This window comes from Culicoides brevitarsis, chromosome 1 (genome assembly GCF_036172545.1).
Source record: "Culicoides brevitarsis isolate CSIRO-B50_1 chromosome 1, AGI_CSIRO_Cbre_v1, whole genome shotgun sequence".
Lineage (NCBI taxonomy): Eukaryota > Metazoa > Arthropoda > Insecta > Diptera > Ceratopogonidae > Culicoides > Culicoides brevitarsis.
Window position 1 is genome coordinate 42,194,741 of NC_087085.1, and position 18,454 is coordinate 42,213,194.

Consider the following 18,454-nt stretch of genomic DNA (forward strand, 5'->3'; position numbering starts at 1 on the left):
TTAGCTTTTTTAAAATCTTTTTTGTTACCGATGAATTAAAAAATTTTCTTAACTTCACTACAATCACGTTAGTTACGACAAACTTAAGAGTAAATACACAGAGATTCCTCCTAAATTAGCAACCTTTCAAAAAGTTAGAAGTATTTTTTTGATTTTATGTCTCAAAAAGTGGGAAGAAAATTATTAAAAAATAAATAAAAAACGAAAAAATTTTAATAAATCGATTTTTTGTATTATTTTCATAACCAAATAAAAATAATTATTTAAATATACATAATAACTGATATTTATAAGGGTTTTGTTGAAGCGACAAAAATTAAATAAATTTATTATCAATAATAAAAATTAAAAAAAAAAGAAATTATTTCACTAGATTTATTAGATTAGTTGACTTTTTCATACAACATCGTTTCGTGTGTGTGTGTGTTTATGTGTGCGAATTTCTGTTTTCGTTACACTTTTTCGTATTATTATTTAATAATTTAATATCGAATATAATTCGTACAAATTAAGCTTTTTACACACTTTTCCTACGCAAATATTTTTTAAATATCCTAATTTTTTTTTAGATGTGTGTTTTTTTTATTTCTTTTACCTCGTCAGAGTTTCTCCTGTTTCAATTAATTTATCATTAAATTAGTTTTTTTTTTACACAAATCCAAAGTTCTTTGTCTTGATTGCTAGCAGTAACTTATGCCTGAGAATGGCACGACTTGAATACAGAGGAATATATAAACGCGATATGCATGTGTTGGCTGTTGGTAAATGGGCATCGTCTGCGGGACGAATTGTCACAGATGGCATGGGTTGGAAGCCGTCTTCGGATGCGGGAAGGGCGGGAGATCCAGTCCAGAAATAAACCTAAAAATAAAATTTTCATGTTAAAATTTGAAAGTTTTTGAAAAAAAAATGAGAAAATCTTACCAAATCTTGTCTTTCCAAGTTTGTCATCTTTTCCACGACACTCCATAGCCATCGTTTGAACTTGACAAGTTTCTCGTTATTCTCGTTGGATTCGTCGTTGAAGGTCGTGTACGAGATTAATGTGCCAACATGGATGTCTCCGACACCATTTAGCAACAAACGGAGATCTTCAGCTGTTAAGGTTGCTAATGCCGTTTCAGGCAGCACGTCAAATACTCCCGAACGGATTGCCTGAAATTAAAAAAATTAAATTAAATTAATTTAAAATTATTTTTAGGTTTTTTTTTATTTTTCCAAATTTTAAAATAATTTTTATTAAATTTCATTTTTTTTAATATTATTTTAAAATTAAAATATTTATTTTTAAATTAAAAATTATTTTAAATTTCTTAAAAAAAATCAATAAAAAATCGAATATAAAAGTAAAATGAAAGGAAAATAAAAAATTTTAAAATTTTGGCAAAATAAATAGAATTCAATTAAAATTTTTATTTTTTTTATTTTTTTTATTTTTTTTATTTTTTTTTTAAACTTTAATTTTTTATTTTAAACAAAATAAATTAAATTTTTCAATTTTTTTCAAATTGTTTTTACCTAAATATTTTTTTTTAAATTTTTAATTTTTTTAATTTTTTATTTTTTTTTATTTTTTTATTTTTTTTTTTTTTTTTGAAGGAAAATTGAATAAACATACCTCTAATGACTTTTCCTGCGTCTTAATCATTCGATACTCTGCATACTTTCGTACATAGTCATAAACATTAGAGTCTTGAACTTGAATGTCACGACCTCCAGGAACTAATTCGACGGTGCCTCCGCCTTCTTCAGGACATAAGTCAATTCTAAAAACAAAAAAAAGTCAAAAAATCTTCTTTTTGATAAAAAAAAAAATCGAAGAAATACTTACGAAAACGTTAATTCTAAACTAGATAACAACATACTTCCGCCAGTTTTGCATTGGGAATCTTTGACTAATTGTCTTAACGACTCATATAAGACAGGATCGAAGAATGCTAAGTCATGGAATCGAATCTGGCGACCAAGAATGTATTTCAGTACATGTCGTTGTAGGAACAATGGCAAAAGTTCATTTTGCAACAAACATAAGCCAATTAGTCTGAAAGAAAAAAATGCAAAAAATTATTAAAATTGCTTCGGGAATTCAATTATCAAGGGAAAAACTTACCTTCCTACATTTCTAAATGCATTTATTCTTTCATACGTGGGATATCCTTGGCGTGGACTGTAGAATCCACGTTTTCCGGGCGAATAAAATAACGGAGCATTATCATCTAATTGGCATTCTTCAATAACGACAACGGGATTGATCTTTTTCGACGACGACGATGTGTTGTTGGAAGAATCTAAGGAAGCGTCTCCTTCGCTCTTTTGATGCGCCGTGAGAATATCCATGGCTTCGCTCGTTTTCTGTCTGAACGTTTCGTCGGATCCGAGTAACATTAGTAACGTTGTCGGGGGTAATTGCAGCAACATGCCCGTGATTTTGGGCGCATTTGTGGGATATAATGATGCGACTTTCGGGTATAAGCGTTCGCCGAGTTGTTGTTGATGGAGTGTTAAGTGATCGTTTGATGATGAGGAAGATGCTGAAAAATAATTTTTTAAGATTTTTTTTATTTTTGTTTTATTTTTTAATTTTTTTAAAAAATTATTTCTTATTTTTTTTTTTAATTTTTAAAAATAATTTTCATGAGTCTTGAAAAAAATTTAAAAAAATAAAAAAATTATAAATAAAAAAAAAAATTGTTTCATTAGGTATTTTGTATTCAAAAAATTTCTTAAAAATAATATTTAAAAAAAAAATAAAAATTTATTTTTTTTTTCTTCTAATTTTTTGAAATAATATTTTGAATAATTTTTTTAATATTAAAAAAAATTAAAATAATTAAAAATAAATTAAAATTTTGAATGTTCATAATAAATAAAATTTATTTATTTTTTATTTTTTGCAAAATTCAGTTTTTCTGCTTTTTTATGACATTTTTATAAAATTTAAAAACATTTAAATTGAATTTGAAAAAAATATTTTATTTTTAAAAATGAAATAGCGTGAAACCGTTTTAATTAATTGGAGAAAAATAAGGAATTTAAAAAAAAAAATTATTTAAAATATTTTTTTTTTATTTTTAAAAATTTTATAAAATAAAAATTAAAAGTAAAATTTGAAAAACATATTTTTTTTTACAAAATTACTTCAATTTTTTTTTAATTTTAAAATTTTCAACGAAATTTAAATTTTTTTTCTTACCTCCATCAGCTGAACTGAGATTTGCCGGTCTATAAGGTCTCGCATCGTAACTCAAAGTACGACGAATTTCACGAGTTGCTCGCCAAATGGGCGGTTTGCTTGTATTTGGCGTCGCTGATGTTCCCGTTGAGGTTGAATTTGTTGAATTCGCGGTCGTTACTGTCGCTGTTGTCGTCGACGACGACGATGTCGTTGAATTATTAACGTTATTACTATTACTACTGCTTGCACTACTACTTCCAAGACTTCTGCTACGATTACTACTACTGGATGCCGAGGGAGTTGTCGCGCTATTCTCCAAAACGCGACTACTCGAGGAACGATGTCTTTGCAACATGCTGCTAAATGGAACTGAGTACTTGCTGGCGCCTACTTGAGCCGCCTCTAAATTTGGTAATTTTTCGTTGGCGAGCAACGCTTCGGCAATGGAGGTATAAAAGCTTCGTGCGACACCCGAACCTTCGCCCGGCTCGTCTTTAAACGTAACTTTGACTCTTCCATACGCTAAAGGAGGTTGAATTCGTCGATTGTTGTTGTTGTAAAGCGTATTTAGCTCCTTGAACGTTTGCGTTATGAGACTCGTGCGATTCCTTTCCATTTTCGAGAGAGTCATGTCACGTTGTTGCGCATTCCGCAGCTTTTCCATGTGACGACGGAACTTGGTTTCTTTCACCGGGAATCCGCCAAGTTCGGAAATTATGCTGCCAGGCTCCATGCCAACGTCTTCGAGAAATACGCGACCAAAGAGAATCAGCGAAACTTGCCAACGACGCAACAAAAAGTCAGATGAGATGACATTTCCAGACTTTTCACGGAAATAAGCGCCTCTCATGGGCAATTCGGGAGCAATGCTTGGCGCGACAGTTGGCGTTGTCTCGACTGTAACATGCGCTGATATTTCCTGCGTTTCCATTGTTTCAACTTGTTGGATGGTAAGTTCATTTGAATTCTGAAAAAATAAAAAAATATTAATTTCGAAATTTTTTTGGTAAAAATTTTGAGTGTTTGTCGCGTATCTGTACCCAAAAATGGAACTAAACCAATTGGGCTCATCAGACGACTACTTTTTCGTTTTATAGGAAGCTATGTGAAACTGAAACTAATGCTTTTCGTTTCAATTTGTATCAGCAATCCATGAATTGTTTCAAATTAAATCGAAAATTTTATCAAAAATGCAAAAAAAATTTCAATAAAATAATTTTGATTAAATTGCCTGATTTTCAAAAAAAAATAATATATTTTAATTTAAAATCAGATTATAAAATGTTTAAAAATTAAAATTTATTTTAAAAATTAAAAAAAAAATTAGAAAAATTAAAAAAATATAAAAAAAAATTAAATTTAAGATTTTTAATAAAAATATTTTTTTAATTTTTTTTTTTATTAAAATTTTCTTTTAAAAATTTTTATTTTATTTTTTTTGTATTTTTATTAAGATTTTTTTTTAATTTTTAAATAAAAATATATTTTTTTTACTTTTTAGCTGAAATTTAATTTTAAAAAATCAAAGAAAATTTAGAAAATAAAAAAAATTATTGAAAATTTTTATTTAATTTTTTTTAATTCATTTTTTTCATTACCTAAAAAAAATTTTAAGAAATTATTAAAAATTTTTAATTTAATTTTTTTTTAATAAAAATTTAATTTTTTTAAATTAAAATTTTTTTAAATTAATTTTTTTTTTAATTTGAAATTTAACTTTAAAAAAAGTTTTAAATATTTTTTTTCAAATTAAAAAAATTATTTTTATTTTCTTACAAACCATTTAATAAAAATTTTTCGATTTATTTTGAAACAACTTGATTTTCATTTTTAAATATAAAAATTTCACTTACCGAAGCACCTGCTCGTACAATAACACTCTTTCCGGGCGAACTACTGTTCGTATTTCCTCCGATATGATTGCTAACTTGCCCCTTGTTGTGTGTCGAGGAACGCGAATCCTCGTCACTCAGTTCGAAAAATTCATTTGGCAACTCGAAATCCGGATCTTTTGGTTGATTATTCGATATTTCGCATTCCGCAAGGGAATTTTTCTTACTTTTGGCGAGAACAGTTGCTGTCGCAAACTCAATTGCTTGTTGCACTTTCTTCCGTGTCACAATAATTGGAGGACGAACATTCGATTCGCGACTATTTTCATCGAAACGATCTTTGTTGGAGGATTTTCTGTCGCGTCGGAAGTTTGTCGCGTTCTCATAAGGACTCAATTCGCCTTCGTCTTCTTCACTGAGCTCATCGACATCCATTTTCATGACATTGTTGCTCGTGTGCGACAAATCTTGGGGTTCTTCTTGCTGTTGCACGGGCGTTGTTGTTGACGAATTTTGATTCACGCGATTGATATCGAAGTCTTTTTCAGCCTTTTGATAGTAATGACGAGTTTTTTTAAGAAAGTAAAGTTCATTTTCTGTGGGTTCGCGCGACGGTCCAGGCTTCGGAGAACTCGAACGAGAATTTGTTGATGATTTTTTCGAGTCTTCTGTTTCCATTTTTGCGACGTGATTTACTTCGGGCTTCGATTGCTCGCTTCGTGACTCGTCATTTTCCGCCATGCGGATCAATTCGGGCATTTGAGGCGGCAAATCGGGCAGCGGAATATCTTCTTGTATGCGAATTTGACGCGATAATCCAAGGCATACTGGCGGATATTCAAGAGGGGATTCTGTGGCAGCTTCTTGGTTCACTGCTGTCGTTGAAGATTGTTGTTGTGTGGATTTTGGCATGGCGAAGAGTTCTTCACGTCGTGAATTTGGTGTGAGGAGATGAGGTTGGTCAGCTAATGGCAATGCATCTGTCATCGGAGTACTGAATGGATCGGGGGGACTGCAACCCAAGCAGAGTGTTGATTCAGAACGCTGTGAAAAAAACAAAAAAAATTGAAAAATTTAAATTAAAAATTTCAATAAAAAAAAATATTTCTGACTAATTTTTTACATTTTTCATGAAAATTTTTAATTAAATATTTAAAATTATGATTTTTAAAAATTATTTTTCATAATTTTTTTAAAGAAAATATTTTTGAGTAATTTTTTAACATTTTTCATTTTTAAAAAATAATTTTTTAACTTTTGAAAATTTTTTTTCTTATAAATTTTTAATTTTTTGGAACAAAAATTATTTTGAGTATTTTTTTTTTAATTTTTTTCATTAAAATTTTAATTAAATTTTTATTTTTTAAAATTCTTTCCGAATATTTTTTTTTATATTTTTTAAAGAATAAATTTTTTTGTTCAATTTTTCAAAAAATTGCTTTTAAAAAATAAATATTTTGACTTTTCATGATATTTTTAATATTTTTTTTTATTTTTTCAGCAATTTCTCGAAAATTTTCATGAAAATTCTACTTAAAAAGTCAAAAATTAAAAATGTAATAAAAAAATAATTGAAAATCTCAAATCTTACCTGGAAGAACGAATGTCTCTTGCCAAGTGAAGGTCTCAACAAATCATTATCTTCCTCATCTGTATCCATAGCAACACTCGACGATTGTTCATCTTCCGTATCTTCATTGTCATTCTCATCCTAAAAACAAAATTTTCATTAATTAACCTCAAAATTAAAAAAAAAATCAATTTCTTACCTGATCATCCCACAAACTCGAATCCGGTTTCTCCAATTCCAAATCATTACCGGATCTCATGTAGAAAATGAGTGCATCAAGCACATACGCGACATGCCTTAAAGCTGTAATATCCAAAACAGGCAACGAATCCCGATGCTCCGAATTGTGAGATCGCATTAACGATAAACAGTACGTGAGGAAATCCCGACGACTCGATGACGCATCGTTGCCTTTTTGTTCGTAAAAAAATTATTTTTATTTTTTTTTTGTTTTTTGGCAAAAATTGATGAAAAATAAACGATAAAAAGTCAAAAAATGCTCTAAATGATTGATTCAATGAAACGGTCAAGTGATGGAAATGGGCTTATTTTGTATGAAAAGCGTAATTGAACGTCACTAATCACATCTTTTGCGGCATAAAATAATATTTGAGAAAAAAATAAGCAACTAAATGTGTTAATAATTGCCAATTGTTAAATTTAAATTTTAAGAAAAAAAAATTAACTCAAAAATTTTTCGGTTTTTTCGATTTTTTTGAAAATTCAACATACCATTTCGATCACGAGACCTTTCATTTTCGGCAAAACCGAGTAAACTACGTGAACTTAACACATTCAACATACTTTGCGTGCTCGGAGTTGTTCGATTTCTCTGTTGACCTGATCCTAAAATCATAAAAAATTAATTTTTGAAGGAATTTTTTTAAAAAAAATTATTTACCAATCACAAAAGTGCTATTTCCGTTCGACGAATTGCTCGTGCTAGTTGATGCTTGTGCATTTGACGGCGTATTTAATGGATGCAATGGATGACTTGGGTCTGCAGAATCCGTTAACGATCCTCCGAAGCGTAATTGGGCCTCCGTTGAATCCATAACTGTCAAAATCCATTCGAGTGTTGGGCGTAATCGACGTTCAACGTACATCTAAAAAATTTTTTTTTATTAAAATTTCATCGTAAAATGCGAAAAATTGTTAAATTTTACCTGTAAATGCACTGCTTCGCCATAGGTCATGTACAAACAATGCGTTCCCGTTGTCGCTGTGTTCGAAATCACATCTGGTAAAGTGCCAATCAGCTCAGAAATTTGTCGCAAGACAATTCCGAAAGCGCGTGCAAGAGCACTTGATGTTGTCGCCATCGTAGCGGGTTCTTGTGATGCTGCGGCAACGGCGGCATTCGATGTTGTTGATCGTCGTAACGCATTCGGGTCGATAAAAACGACATTTGAGCTACTTGTTAACCTTACGCCGCTTTGACGAGTCGTATCGCGATTCCTTATTGCCCATTGCATTGATGCGGGAGCTAAATTACTGCGTTGACTGCCTCCGGAATTCGTGCGACGCTCAAGTTGTTCCTCCCCGAAGACCAAATCTTCCTGCGATCGATCGTCGCTGTCGTTGTCGTCGCTGCCCTCGTCATCCAATTGACTCGAATCGTTGGAGTCGTCTTCCATGAGTGAGATGAGCGATCGCAGACCTACATGTTGTAGAAAATTTAACAAAATTCGACAAAGTTCGGAAATAATAGAAAAATAAAAATAAAATTTTGCCCAAAAAAACCAAAAAAAAAGAAAAAAAAACGTTTTTCTAAGTAATCATCACCTGTATCAGATCCTGCTGTCGCTCCTGTTTGCACACTTCGTTGCGCATCTTGCGTACTTTGATTATCATCCGAGTCGGAATCTGTTTCCGCTTCGTTGAAATTGTATTCCGTGTCACTTTCGTTTTCGACGACAGCTTCTTCGTTCCGTAACTGACCTTCGACGTCGTCTTGTTGCGCATTCGATTGATTGTTATCTTGCTCTTCTTGTTCCGACGTGTCGCCATCTTCGTGAATTGTTGCGTCGTTGTCGTTATTTTCGTCAACTTCTCGTAGTCTTACGCGGATGCGTGAAATGTAATCAGGCTCGGAGCTTCGTTCGACATCGACTGTAGAGACGGCAGATGCTTGAGCTGTCAAAATTCCCGAAGTACGATTTGATGGAGCGAGAGGCTCGACAGAAAATAGTTCATCAGCATTCTGAAAAAATATTAATAAAAATATTTTTGATTAAAATATTGTCGAAAAATTTTGAAAAAAAATTCAAAACTTAAAATTCTTAATTAATTAATTTAAATTAATTTTTTTTGTTGAATTTTTTTATCTTACAAAGGTATTAAATTTTATTTTTTTAAAATTTATTAATTTTTTTTCATTTTTAAAATTTAATGGAATTTATATATTTTTTTTAATAATAATTTTATTTTTTTTTTGATAAAAAAAATTTCATAAAAAATTAAAAATTTCATAGAATTTATAAAATTTTATTTTTTGTTATATTTTTTTATTTTACGAAATTCGATACAAAAAATTAAATTAATTAAAAATAAATTTTAATTAAAAAAAAATTAATTAAATTAAAATGGAAATAAAATTTCTCAAAAAAAAAATTATGGATAAATTTATTATTTTTATCAAATTTATATTGTAGTTTATTTTTTATTATTTTAAGATTTTTTTATTTTAAAAATTTTATTCATGATTTATTAAATTAATATCGTTCTTAAACATTCTTAAAAAAAAAAATCATAAAAAAATAAAAAAAAAAATTATAAAGTTTACAAAAATATACTTATTTTATTTTTTTTATATCGAATTTTGACAAAAAAAAATTTTTTATTTTTATAAAAAAAATTTTCAAAATAAAAATTTTAAAAATTATTTAATTTTCATCAAATAAATTTTTTCCTTCTTGATATTTAAATATTTTTTAATTTTTTCTCAACTAATTATTTTTTTTTTTATTTTAAAATATGAATTTTTAATAAAAAAAAACTTACCGATAACGGATCCATATTACTCGAAGACAAACTAAAGGGCATCGTTGGTCTAACAACTCCCATCCTTACAGGCGAAATCAATGCATCCGCAATTTCAACCAATTCCTCGATCGCATATTTGTGCAATGAGCTAAAAACTTTCCGATAAGCCAAAATGTGTCGTGTTTGAGCACTTGTCGTTCGTTGCCTATCCGAATTATGCGCCTTTTCCACACTAAAGATGACAAAAACGCGCGCTACTGATCTCACAAAGCGTCTCGTAACCTTTTGCGCTTCTTCAATTCTTCCCGGAATGGCGTCATTTTGCAATTCTCGCACCAAAGTCCCCAAAAGAATGTCCAACGGATCAATATTGCATCTCACAAAGAGACTATGGGTGAATTTATCGAGCAACGTTGTTCCCGTTTGCGCTTGCAAATACGTCGATTGATGATCCGCATCTTCGTAAAAAACTTGGTTCATGGCAGTTGGTTTGACAGCTTTTTCTTGTGCGACGCCCATCATGATCATCGCACGAACTGACGCCCAATCGGAGAGAAGTTTGTCCAAAGCTTTGCGAGCAAATCGTGGAGGCTCTAAATCATGATCTGGGATCTCGGATTCGTTTTGATCGGTTGCCGGCGTCTTTCGGGCACTACTTGATGAGCTTCTGACACGAGAATTTGCGCGATATTGTCGTTGTTCGACAAGTTGTCGACCCACGGTTTGAATGAGGAAAAGTAAAATCGGTTCGTTGCGTGAATTTACACGAGTTACGAGATCCGTTTCGGCAATCAGTTTCGACAACAAGTCAAATCGCTTTGTTTGGTTGCCCGCTATCAAGGCTTTGCACTTGCACTTTTCCCAACAATCGCAATACGCCGTCGGTGAAGTCTTCTTTAGCTTGCAATCGTGTCCTTTGTGACAAACTTTGGCGCATTCCGTGCAACAACAAAGACTTCCGGTAAGCCCGCACGTTCGACACTCGAAAATATCTTGGTTAATGTGATCGGCGCCGGTCCACGTGAAGCTGCACGTGTCATTGCAACAAATTACGTACAACGGCGATTGGTCTGCTGACGATCCCGGCGGGAAAATCATCGAATCTCGTAACGCGGCGTCACCTTTGGCGATTTTCATGATGGCATTGAACAAAATTATGCCTGCTTGGTAAGCGCGAGAACTCACCGCCGACATAAAAGGCGTTTGGCCATGCGCATCTTTCGCACTCAAGAGTTGTTTGAGATACGGTTGAAGAGCGGGAGCATCGCATAAGAGACTGATAGTTGTAACGGAGACATTTCTTCGTTCTGCTGGATCAGAAATGTACGTTTCTTGTGCATTTTTTGACGAATGCGCGTTCAATCCGGGCAAACTATCGTCATTGTCGCTGTTCGGGTCGTATTCCGGAGGCCAATAAACCACAGGCATGGAGTTGGCATCTTCTGTAGGCGGCGGCGGAGGCGGATTATCATTGTTCAAACTCGATTGCGAGTCAATTGTTCGCGAAATTGCACGTCGCATCACTTCTCGTATGCTCACGGGTCGATTCGAGGTCGAAATTCCCGTTATCACGTTGAGATTATCGATGCCCGATGCACTTGACGACGTTTGCGCATCATTTTCGGTATCTTTGTTCGTTACGGGCGAACACATACTCACACAAGCATGCAAAATATTACGATTTCCGTCAATTCGTTCCGCGAGCACGTTACTAACTTGTCCCTTTAATTCATTTTCCAGCTGATTCAAAATCTGCTTCACACTTTCAATATCACATCTTAAGATTCGGGACATTAGCAGTTGCGATTCTGTCGCGAGCACGATCATAGCGACGAACGAACGTGAACTGGTCGTTGTGCTGCTCGGCAAACTCAGGGGAACGGCAGAAATACATTTCACGGGAGGCATATCCAACCATTGCGGATCTTTTATGGCATCGACGCAGTCTTTCGCAATCGGATATAACGTATTATTTCCATCGCGCAGCAAAATGACGTTACTAATCGAATCGCCGGCACAATTTAAACGCACGTTGTTCGGCGATGTACCCAAAAATGCCGTCGTATCTGTCGGAAAGACACTATCTTGCTCCTGTCTTCCGTTCAAATTGAACATTGAGTAATGCAATTTGTTGCCGGTTTTCAGTATTGCGTGAATTCCCTTGGTGTCGATGTCGAAATTGATCAGTTGCGCATTGTTCATGTGATCTTGCGACAATTGCGAGTTCAGGACGATGCGACGAGGTGTTTTTTGGAAACAATCGGGAATACGTGAGGTTGTTGCTGATTTCAACATTTGCAGATCGTCTTTTTTCATGATGCGACAATCTTGCCAAGCATCCGCCGAGGCATCTTCTGTTTTGTTGTCGGTACTTTTGCTGCTGCTGCTGTTTGTGTTTGTGGGAAAACGTACTGCGGCATAAGCTCCGTCGACTTTTAGTACTCGACCAACGGGCACAGAACGAACGTCTTCGACGAAAATTACATCTCTGTGGAAGAAAAAATTATTTTTTAGTTTAAATTTGTTGAGAAATTCATTTTTTTATTTTTTTTTTATTTTTTTTTTTTTTTAAAAAATTTTCGTTTTCAAAAAATTTAAATATTTTTTTTTAAAATAAAAAAATTTTTGAAAAAAAAAATTTTTTTTTAAATTGAAATTTTTTCTCAAATTATTATTTTTTTTTTTATTTTAAAAAGAAATTTAATTTTTTTTAATTTAAAAAATTTTCATTTTTTTGAATCTCAAAAATGTTTTCAAAAAAATAAAATAATTTAATTAATTTTTTTTTTTAACTTCATTTCGAAATTCATTTTTAATGATTTTTTTTTTAAATTAATTGTTTGCTTCAAAAATTTTTATTTTTTATTTTTTTACGAAATTTAAAAAATTAAATAGAAATTAATTAATATTTTATATTTTGAAAATTTTTAAAAGAAAATTAAAGTTTTATTTTTTTTTTAATTTTTCAAAAATTTTCAACAATATAATTTTCATCATTTTTTTTCTCAATATTATTTAAGATGATCAAGTTGAGAATAAAATTTTTATTTTTGCTCTTTCATTTAAAAATAAAAATTTGAAAATTTTTCTCATTTAAAAAAATTAAATTAAATAATTTTTCTCATAATTTTAAGCAATTATGAGCTTAAAATTTTATGAATGAAATTATTATTTTTTTTTTAATATTTTCTTTTAAAATAAAAATTTTTATTTATTTTTTTTTTTTTTTTTTTTTTTTTGAAAAATTAAAAAAAAATCAAGTTTAATATTTTTTATTTTAAAATTAAATTAAATTTAATTTAAAATTTTCTTTGAAAAAATATTGAAAATTTTCAACTAAAAAGAAGAAATTTACTTCAAAGGAAAATCTTAAAAAAAAATTTTTGAAAAAACATTTTTTTTTTTCTTTCTTTTTTTTTTTTGAGTTGAAATTTTTCAAATATTTTTTTTTCTTTGTAATTTTTAAAGCAAATTTTTTATTTTTTTTTTTTTTTTAATTATTTTTTTTTAAAATTTTTGAATAAATCTTTTGAATTTAATTTTTTTAAAAATTCTTAAAAGAGAAAAAATAAAAAATAAAACTTACTTCAACAGCCACAATTCCTCATCCTTTTTGGCATCGGGTTCTTCTTTGGGCGTAACGCGCTTCTGTCGTTTATTGCTGACACTTCCTGTATCGCTACACGTACTTGAGGCAGGCGATGGCGGCGGCGGCATATCCAATCGATCGGCAGTTTCTTTGTTGCTATTGCTACTACTCGAATTACTGTTCGATCCTTGTTTGCTCGTGCTCGCCGATGCCTTGAGAAACTCCTTCATATCACTCAAATTCGAGACGCCGCTCGTATTTCCGCTCGATTGTGTTGGCATCGTGATAATTTTAAAGCGACAACTACTACTGAGATCCCATGCTGCGTTCAAAAGTTGTCCTACTTTCGGTACGCCATTAACAACTGTGAATCCAATCGCTCCTGGCTGATACATCGGACAATTTTTCATGCAAACTTGCGATCCAACGACAATTTCCGATTGCGCGACGTTACTTCTCACGGGTTTTTTCGCCTTTGCCTTGTATTTCTCCCAAAGTCGTTTTCGCTGCCCAAACGGTAAAACTCCCCACCAAAAGAGCTCGTTACTCTCGGTTCGCGCAACTGTGTACAACGTGCATGTGTGCAACGACGTGATTTTATCGACAGCAAATTCCGGATACGAAGTTGCTGGATACTCCAATTTGACGCTCGCATATCCCAACGACTCGTCCATCCACGTTGCAATTTTGCCGCTTTCTGTCGCGATTGAACAACGAATTGAAGCTGCGGATATTTGTGCAATTTTCTCCGTTGTCAAGTTGAGCGTCAATGTACGCGGATGAAATACATTCGGATGTTCGGCATTTTTGTAGGGATCATTGTCAGCCCATCGCCATTGATGCAATTCGCCTTTTACCGAAACACCGATGAATTCGGAATGCAATGCGGCAATGTGCGAGAAACGAAGAGGTTGTTCACGTTCGGGCCAATACTCGAGCTCGTCAGATACCCACAAAGGGACGTTGTTTTCTTTTTTCTTCGTGTCTAAAAAAAATAAATAAAATTTAATTAAAAATTTGCATTGAAAAATAAAATTTTAATTAAAAAAAATAAAAAATAAATAAAAAATAATTAATTGATCCTACAAAATTATTTTTATTTTAAAATTAAAAGAAAATAATTTAAAATAAATTAAATTTTAAAAAAATATTTATTAATTTTTTTGTTTTATAATTTTTAAAAATTGTAGAAAATATTTTAAAAAATTTATTAAATTAAATTAAAAAAAATTTGTAACTTAAAAATTAAAATATTTTATTAAAATTTTAAAAATTAAAATTTGTTTATTTTAAATTTTAATTTAATTTAAAAATGTATATAATTTTAAATTAAATAATTAATTAATTTTAAATTAAATAATTTTTAATTATATTTTAAAAAATTAATTTGAAATTATATTATTAAAATAATTTAAATAATTATTTTTATTATATTAAAATAATTTTTTGTTTTATAATTTAAAAAAAAATATTAAAAATATAAAATTTGAAAAATTAAATTAATTTATAAATTATCGATTTTTCGTAAAATAATTTAAAATTAAAAAAATAATTAATTTTTATAATTTAAGTTTCTTTCAATTGTATTAAAAATTATTTTTGTTTGAATATTAAAATTAATTATTATTTATTTTATTTATTTAAATTGATTTTCTGAACTTAAAAAATTTAAGTTAATTTTTTTTTAATTTTTAAAATAATTTTTAATTAATGAATTTCAAATCTCAACTTAAAAAAAAATTTTTTTGAATTTTTAGAAAAAAAATTTTTTCTTACCATCTTTATCCCATGACGATTCATCGCGCAACGGATGAAACCATTTTCGCGGTCCAAAATATTGTCGATCACGCCATCGACCAAAGGCATCACGATCTCCGGCGAGACTCGAACTACTTGAACCGATGCCACTCGAAGCGCCTTGACCACTCGTTGCATTACAACTCGATCCGCTGGGATTTGTTGTTGACGACGACGACGAAGCTGATGCCGAACCCGATGATCCTCGAACACTCGATCCGCCACTAGCGTCGTTATTGGATGTGTTTGATGAATTATTTGAGTTTCTTTCATTTCGTGCACGACTATATAACATCAAGCTTTGTTTCATGAATGTGAAACAATATATTTTGGTTTTTTTTTTTAGAGGGAAAGGATTTTTTTTTGGTTGGTGCGTGTATGTTTGTGTGAGTGTTTGTTGGAATATTTACAAGTGACATGGCGAGATGTGTTTTTTTGTGTGCGATGACGAAAATAAGGGAAAAAAACAAGACAACAAAAAAGCGATACAACAAGATGTTAGTATTGAAATAAAAAATTATGTGAATGAAAAATTAAATTAAAAATTAAATCTAATAGACTTTGGCGTAAAATTAAAAGGCAATTAATGCGCATGGAGACCATGCGGTTTTTTTTTGCAACGAAAATAAAATCATGAATGATCAGATTTTCAGAGGGGAGGGATTTTTTCTACTTTTGCTTATCTACGGGAATAACGACGTGTATGATGAAATCCTTTTCATTTCAAATAATTGTGAAATATTTAAATTTTTGCATGTGCAATTTTTTAAAATATTTTTTTATTTATTTTTTAATTTTAAAAATTTTTATGTCATTTAAAAAAAATTCATATCTCTTCAAAAGATAAGTTTTTAAAAATTATTTTAGACTTTTGATTTTTCAAAAAAAAAAATTTTTTTTCAATAAAATTTTACTCCTCAAATCTCTTCGAAAAAATTTTTTTTTTCCTTTTTTAAAAATTTTACAGAATTTTAATAAAATTGTAAATAAATTTATTGTTTTTATTATAGAAATTAAAATTTTATCAAAAAATTTTATATTTTTTGTACAATAAACTTGAAAAAACCGGAAAAACAAAAAATTAAAAAAAAATTGTAAAAATCCTTTCAATAATAATTTTGCTCTATTTTTGAGAAAAACAAATTATTTAATTTTTTCAAGTCTTTTAAAATAAGAAGATTTTTTAAAAATAATTTTTAAATTTTTTTTTGTAAAAAATTTAAAAATTTTTAAAAATCAATTTTTACGACACTTTTTAAAAAAAATTCTACTTGAAATTTTAGAAAAAAAAATCAATTTAATTTAATTTGATTTTAAATTAAATTAATTTTCAAAATTTTAAATTAATTTAATTTAATTTAAAAGAAAATTTTTAAAAATATTTTTAAATTCTTCATCTTGAAGAAAAAATTAAAAAAAAAATAAAATTTTTAATTTTTATGATTTTTTTGAAAGTTTTGAAAATTTCTAAAAATTATCATATTGAATTATTTCTTCTTAAATCTTCGAAAAAAAAAAATTAATTAAAATTTCATGTGAAACATTTTTCTCTAAAAATTGCACTTGCTTTGTTTACAAAATGACATCATACACGACGTTCAATTTAAATCTCAAAATCTACAAATGTTCAATTTAGATAAAAAAAAAAAACAAAAACTTACTTTCTTATGTTTGAATAACCGGAGAACATATCTTCGGAAAACATGGCATCCGCATCGATAATGACACTGTTGTCAGAGTGAAAACCTCCGTCGAGCAATGAGATCAAATCTTCGGGCACGTAATTGTCACTTCCCTCCTCCGTGTCTTCGCCTTCCTCATCATCGCGTGACAATAAATTATTTACTGCCAAGTTGACATCCAAATTTGTTCGCTACAATTTTTTTCAATGAATTTTTAATTTTTTTTTCGAGACAATTTTTTTTTTAATTAAAAAAATTTACCTGCAACTCTCGAATGATGAGACTTCGACTTTTGCCTTGCAAAACGCCTTGCGCCTGCGACACAAGTTCTTCGGGCACAAAAGTCGGCACAGAAACGAGAGATCTTCCCGTCGAGGCACTGCCTATTATTACACCTGTACTCCGAGATCCCGAAGCTTGTGTCCCGCTTCCGCGTAACGAGGAACTGGCTCTGATGATGCGAGCACGAGTTCTTGCCAATTGTCGCGACGCCGGCGAATTTTTATTGCTGTTACTGTTCGAGGTTGTGCCATTTGTGTTTGTGGTTTTTTCGGGCTTCGACAAATCCAGACGATCGGGAATTACGGAATACGCTACACGCAATGCACGTCCATCCTCGAGCAAAATTCCCAAATGAGCGGGTCCAACGACAACTTGCTTCACCTGTACTTTGATCAAGTTCAGTGCGGGGAATGTCTGTGAACCGTATTTGTTCAATTTGTCAGCTACTTCGCGAATTCTGCGGAAAAAAAGGTAAAATTTTTAAATTTTTTTCAGCGACAAATTCAATTAACGCGACAAAAAAAGGGACAATGTGCAGCACATATACGCATTCGGGACACACAAAGACGGGAAAAACGGGCTACAATATGTTGTAGAATAGAAAAACCTAGACACATTTTTCCATACACTGCCTTTGAGAATACACTCAAAGGCAGAATACACACTTTGGCACACACACAGCTGTAGTCGAACAGCGTGGAGATTAGCACACAAAAAAACATTTTCGGCCTTTTCCCGTGATTTTTGCGTGCTCATGCGGCGCCCCGGGTCTCGCAGCACGCGCAAATGGGTCCAAAGTCGGCGAAATTGGCGTGTCAAGTCGCAGCACGTCGCACGGGAAAAGCTCAAAAAACTTTGCTACACATTACAGACAGACATATTGGATAATCAATTTGTTTGCCATAATGCCATTTCTTACTTCTCATTCAGGTCCTGTGATGTTGGATGCACAATAAAGTGTAGTTCCGACATTTTTTGCGACGAGTCTTCTAGTTAATTTGCATCTAGGACTCTTCACGGTTACTTTTGTCACTTTTTAACTAATTTCTGCTGTTGTATTACGGGCGAATTTATTTTATTTCAATTTTTCAACTCTCTAAATGGCTACTCATATGAGGTGAATTATTCGTGACGGGATTTCGCGCACATACGGGAGGCTCGTGAATGGATTTTACGACAAAATGTCGCCGATTTGAGAGTCGTTTGTCGCCAATGAACGATTTGTTGCATGAAATTCACGAATTTTTACCTGAAAATTAAAGAAAATTCTCGAAAATTGAAGAAAATTAATTAAAAAGATGATAAATTTAATTTTACAAATAAAAAATAAAAAAAAATTAAATTTTTATAAAATTTTAAAAAAAATATTTTTTTAAAAAATTTTAATAAATGGTAAAAAAAAATTAAATTAAAAAAAAAATATTTTTAAAAAAAAAATATTTTAAAAACATTTTTAATTTTAAAAAACTATTTTTTTTACATCGACGATAAAAATTTATAAATATAATAAAAATTTAATTAAAAATTCAAAAAAATATTTTT

The 18,454-nt window shown here is 30.6% G+C and overlaps 1 protein-coding gene across 3 annotated transcripts; it reads right to left on the reverse strand.

The window, feature by feature from the left end:
• Positions 1 to 101: 101 nt before the first annotated feature.
• Positions 102 to 18,020, reverse strand: LOC134838464 (E3 ubiquitin-protein ligase hyd). 3 transcript variants are annotated; one of them, XM_063854000.1, is made up of 19 exons: positions 17,832 to 18,020; positions 16,892 to 17,369; positions 16,610 to 16,821; positions 14,928 to 15,232; positions 13,149 to 14,136; positions 9,581 to 12,050; positions 8,363 to 8,780; positions 7,744 to 8,237; positions 7,479 to 7,683; positions 7,310 to 7,423; positions 6,777 to 6,988; positions 6,599 to 6,718; positions 5,029 to 6,051; positions 3,194 to 4,142; positions 2,111 to 2,531; positions 1,832 to 2,041; positions 1,619 to 1,766; positions 925 to 1,155; positions 102 to 861 (listed from the first exon to the last, which is right to left on the reverse strand). In XM_063854000.1, the coding sequence occupies exons 1-19, from the start codon at positions 17,882 to 17,884 to the stop codon at positions 649 to 651; spliced, it is 9,264 nt and encodes a 3,087-aa protein (XP_063710070.1). In that variant the 5' UTR covers positions 17,885 to 18,020; the 3' UTR covers positions 102 to 648. The 3 variants fall into 3 exon arrangements, with proteins under 3 accessions (XP_063710070.1, XP_063710071.1, XP_063710068.1); XM_063854001.1 differs by having other exon boundaries at positions 7,744 to 8,207; positions 14,928 to 15,247; XM_063853998.1 differs by having other exon boundaries at positions 14,928 to 15,247.
• Positions 18,021 to 18,454: the final 434 nt, after the last annotated feature.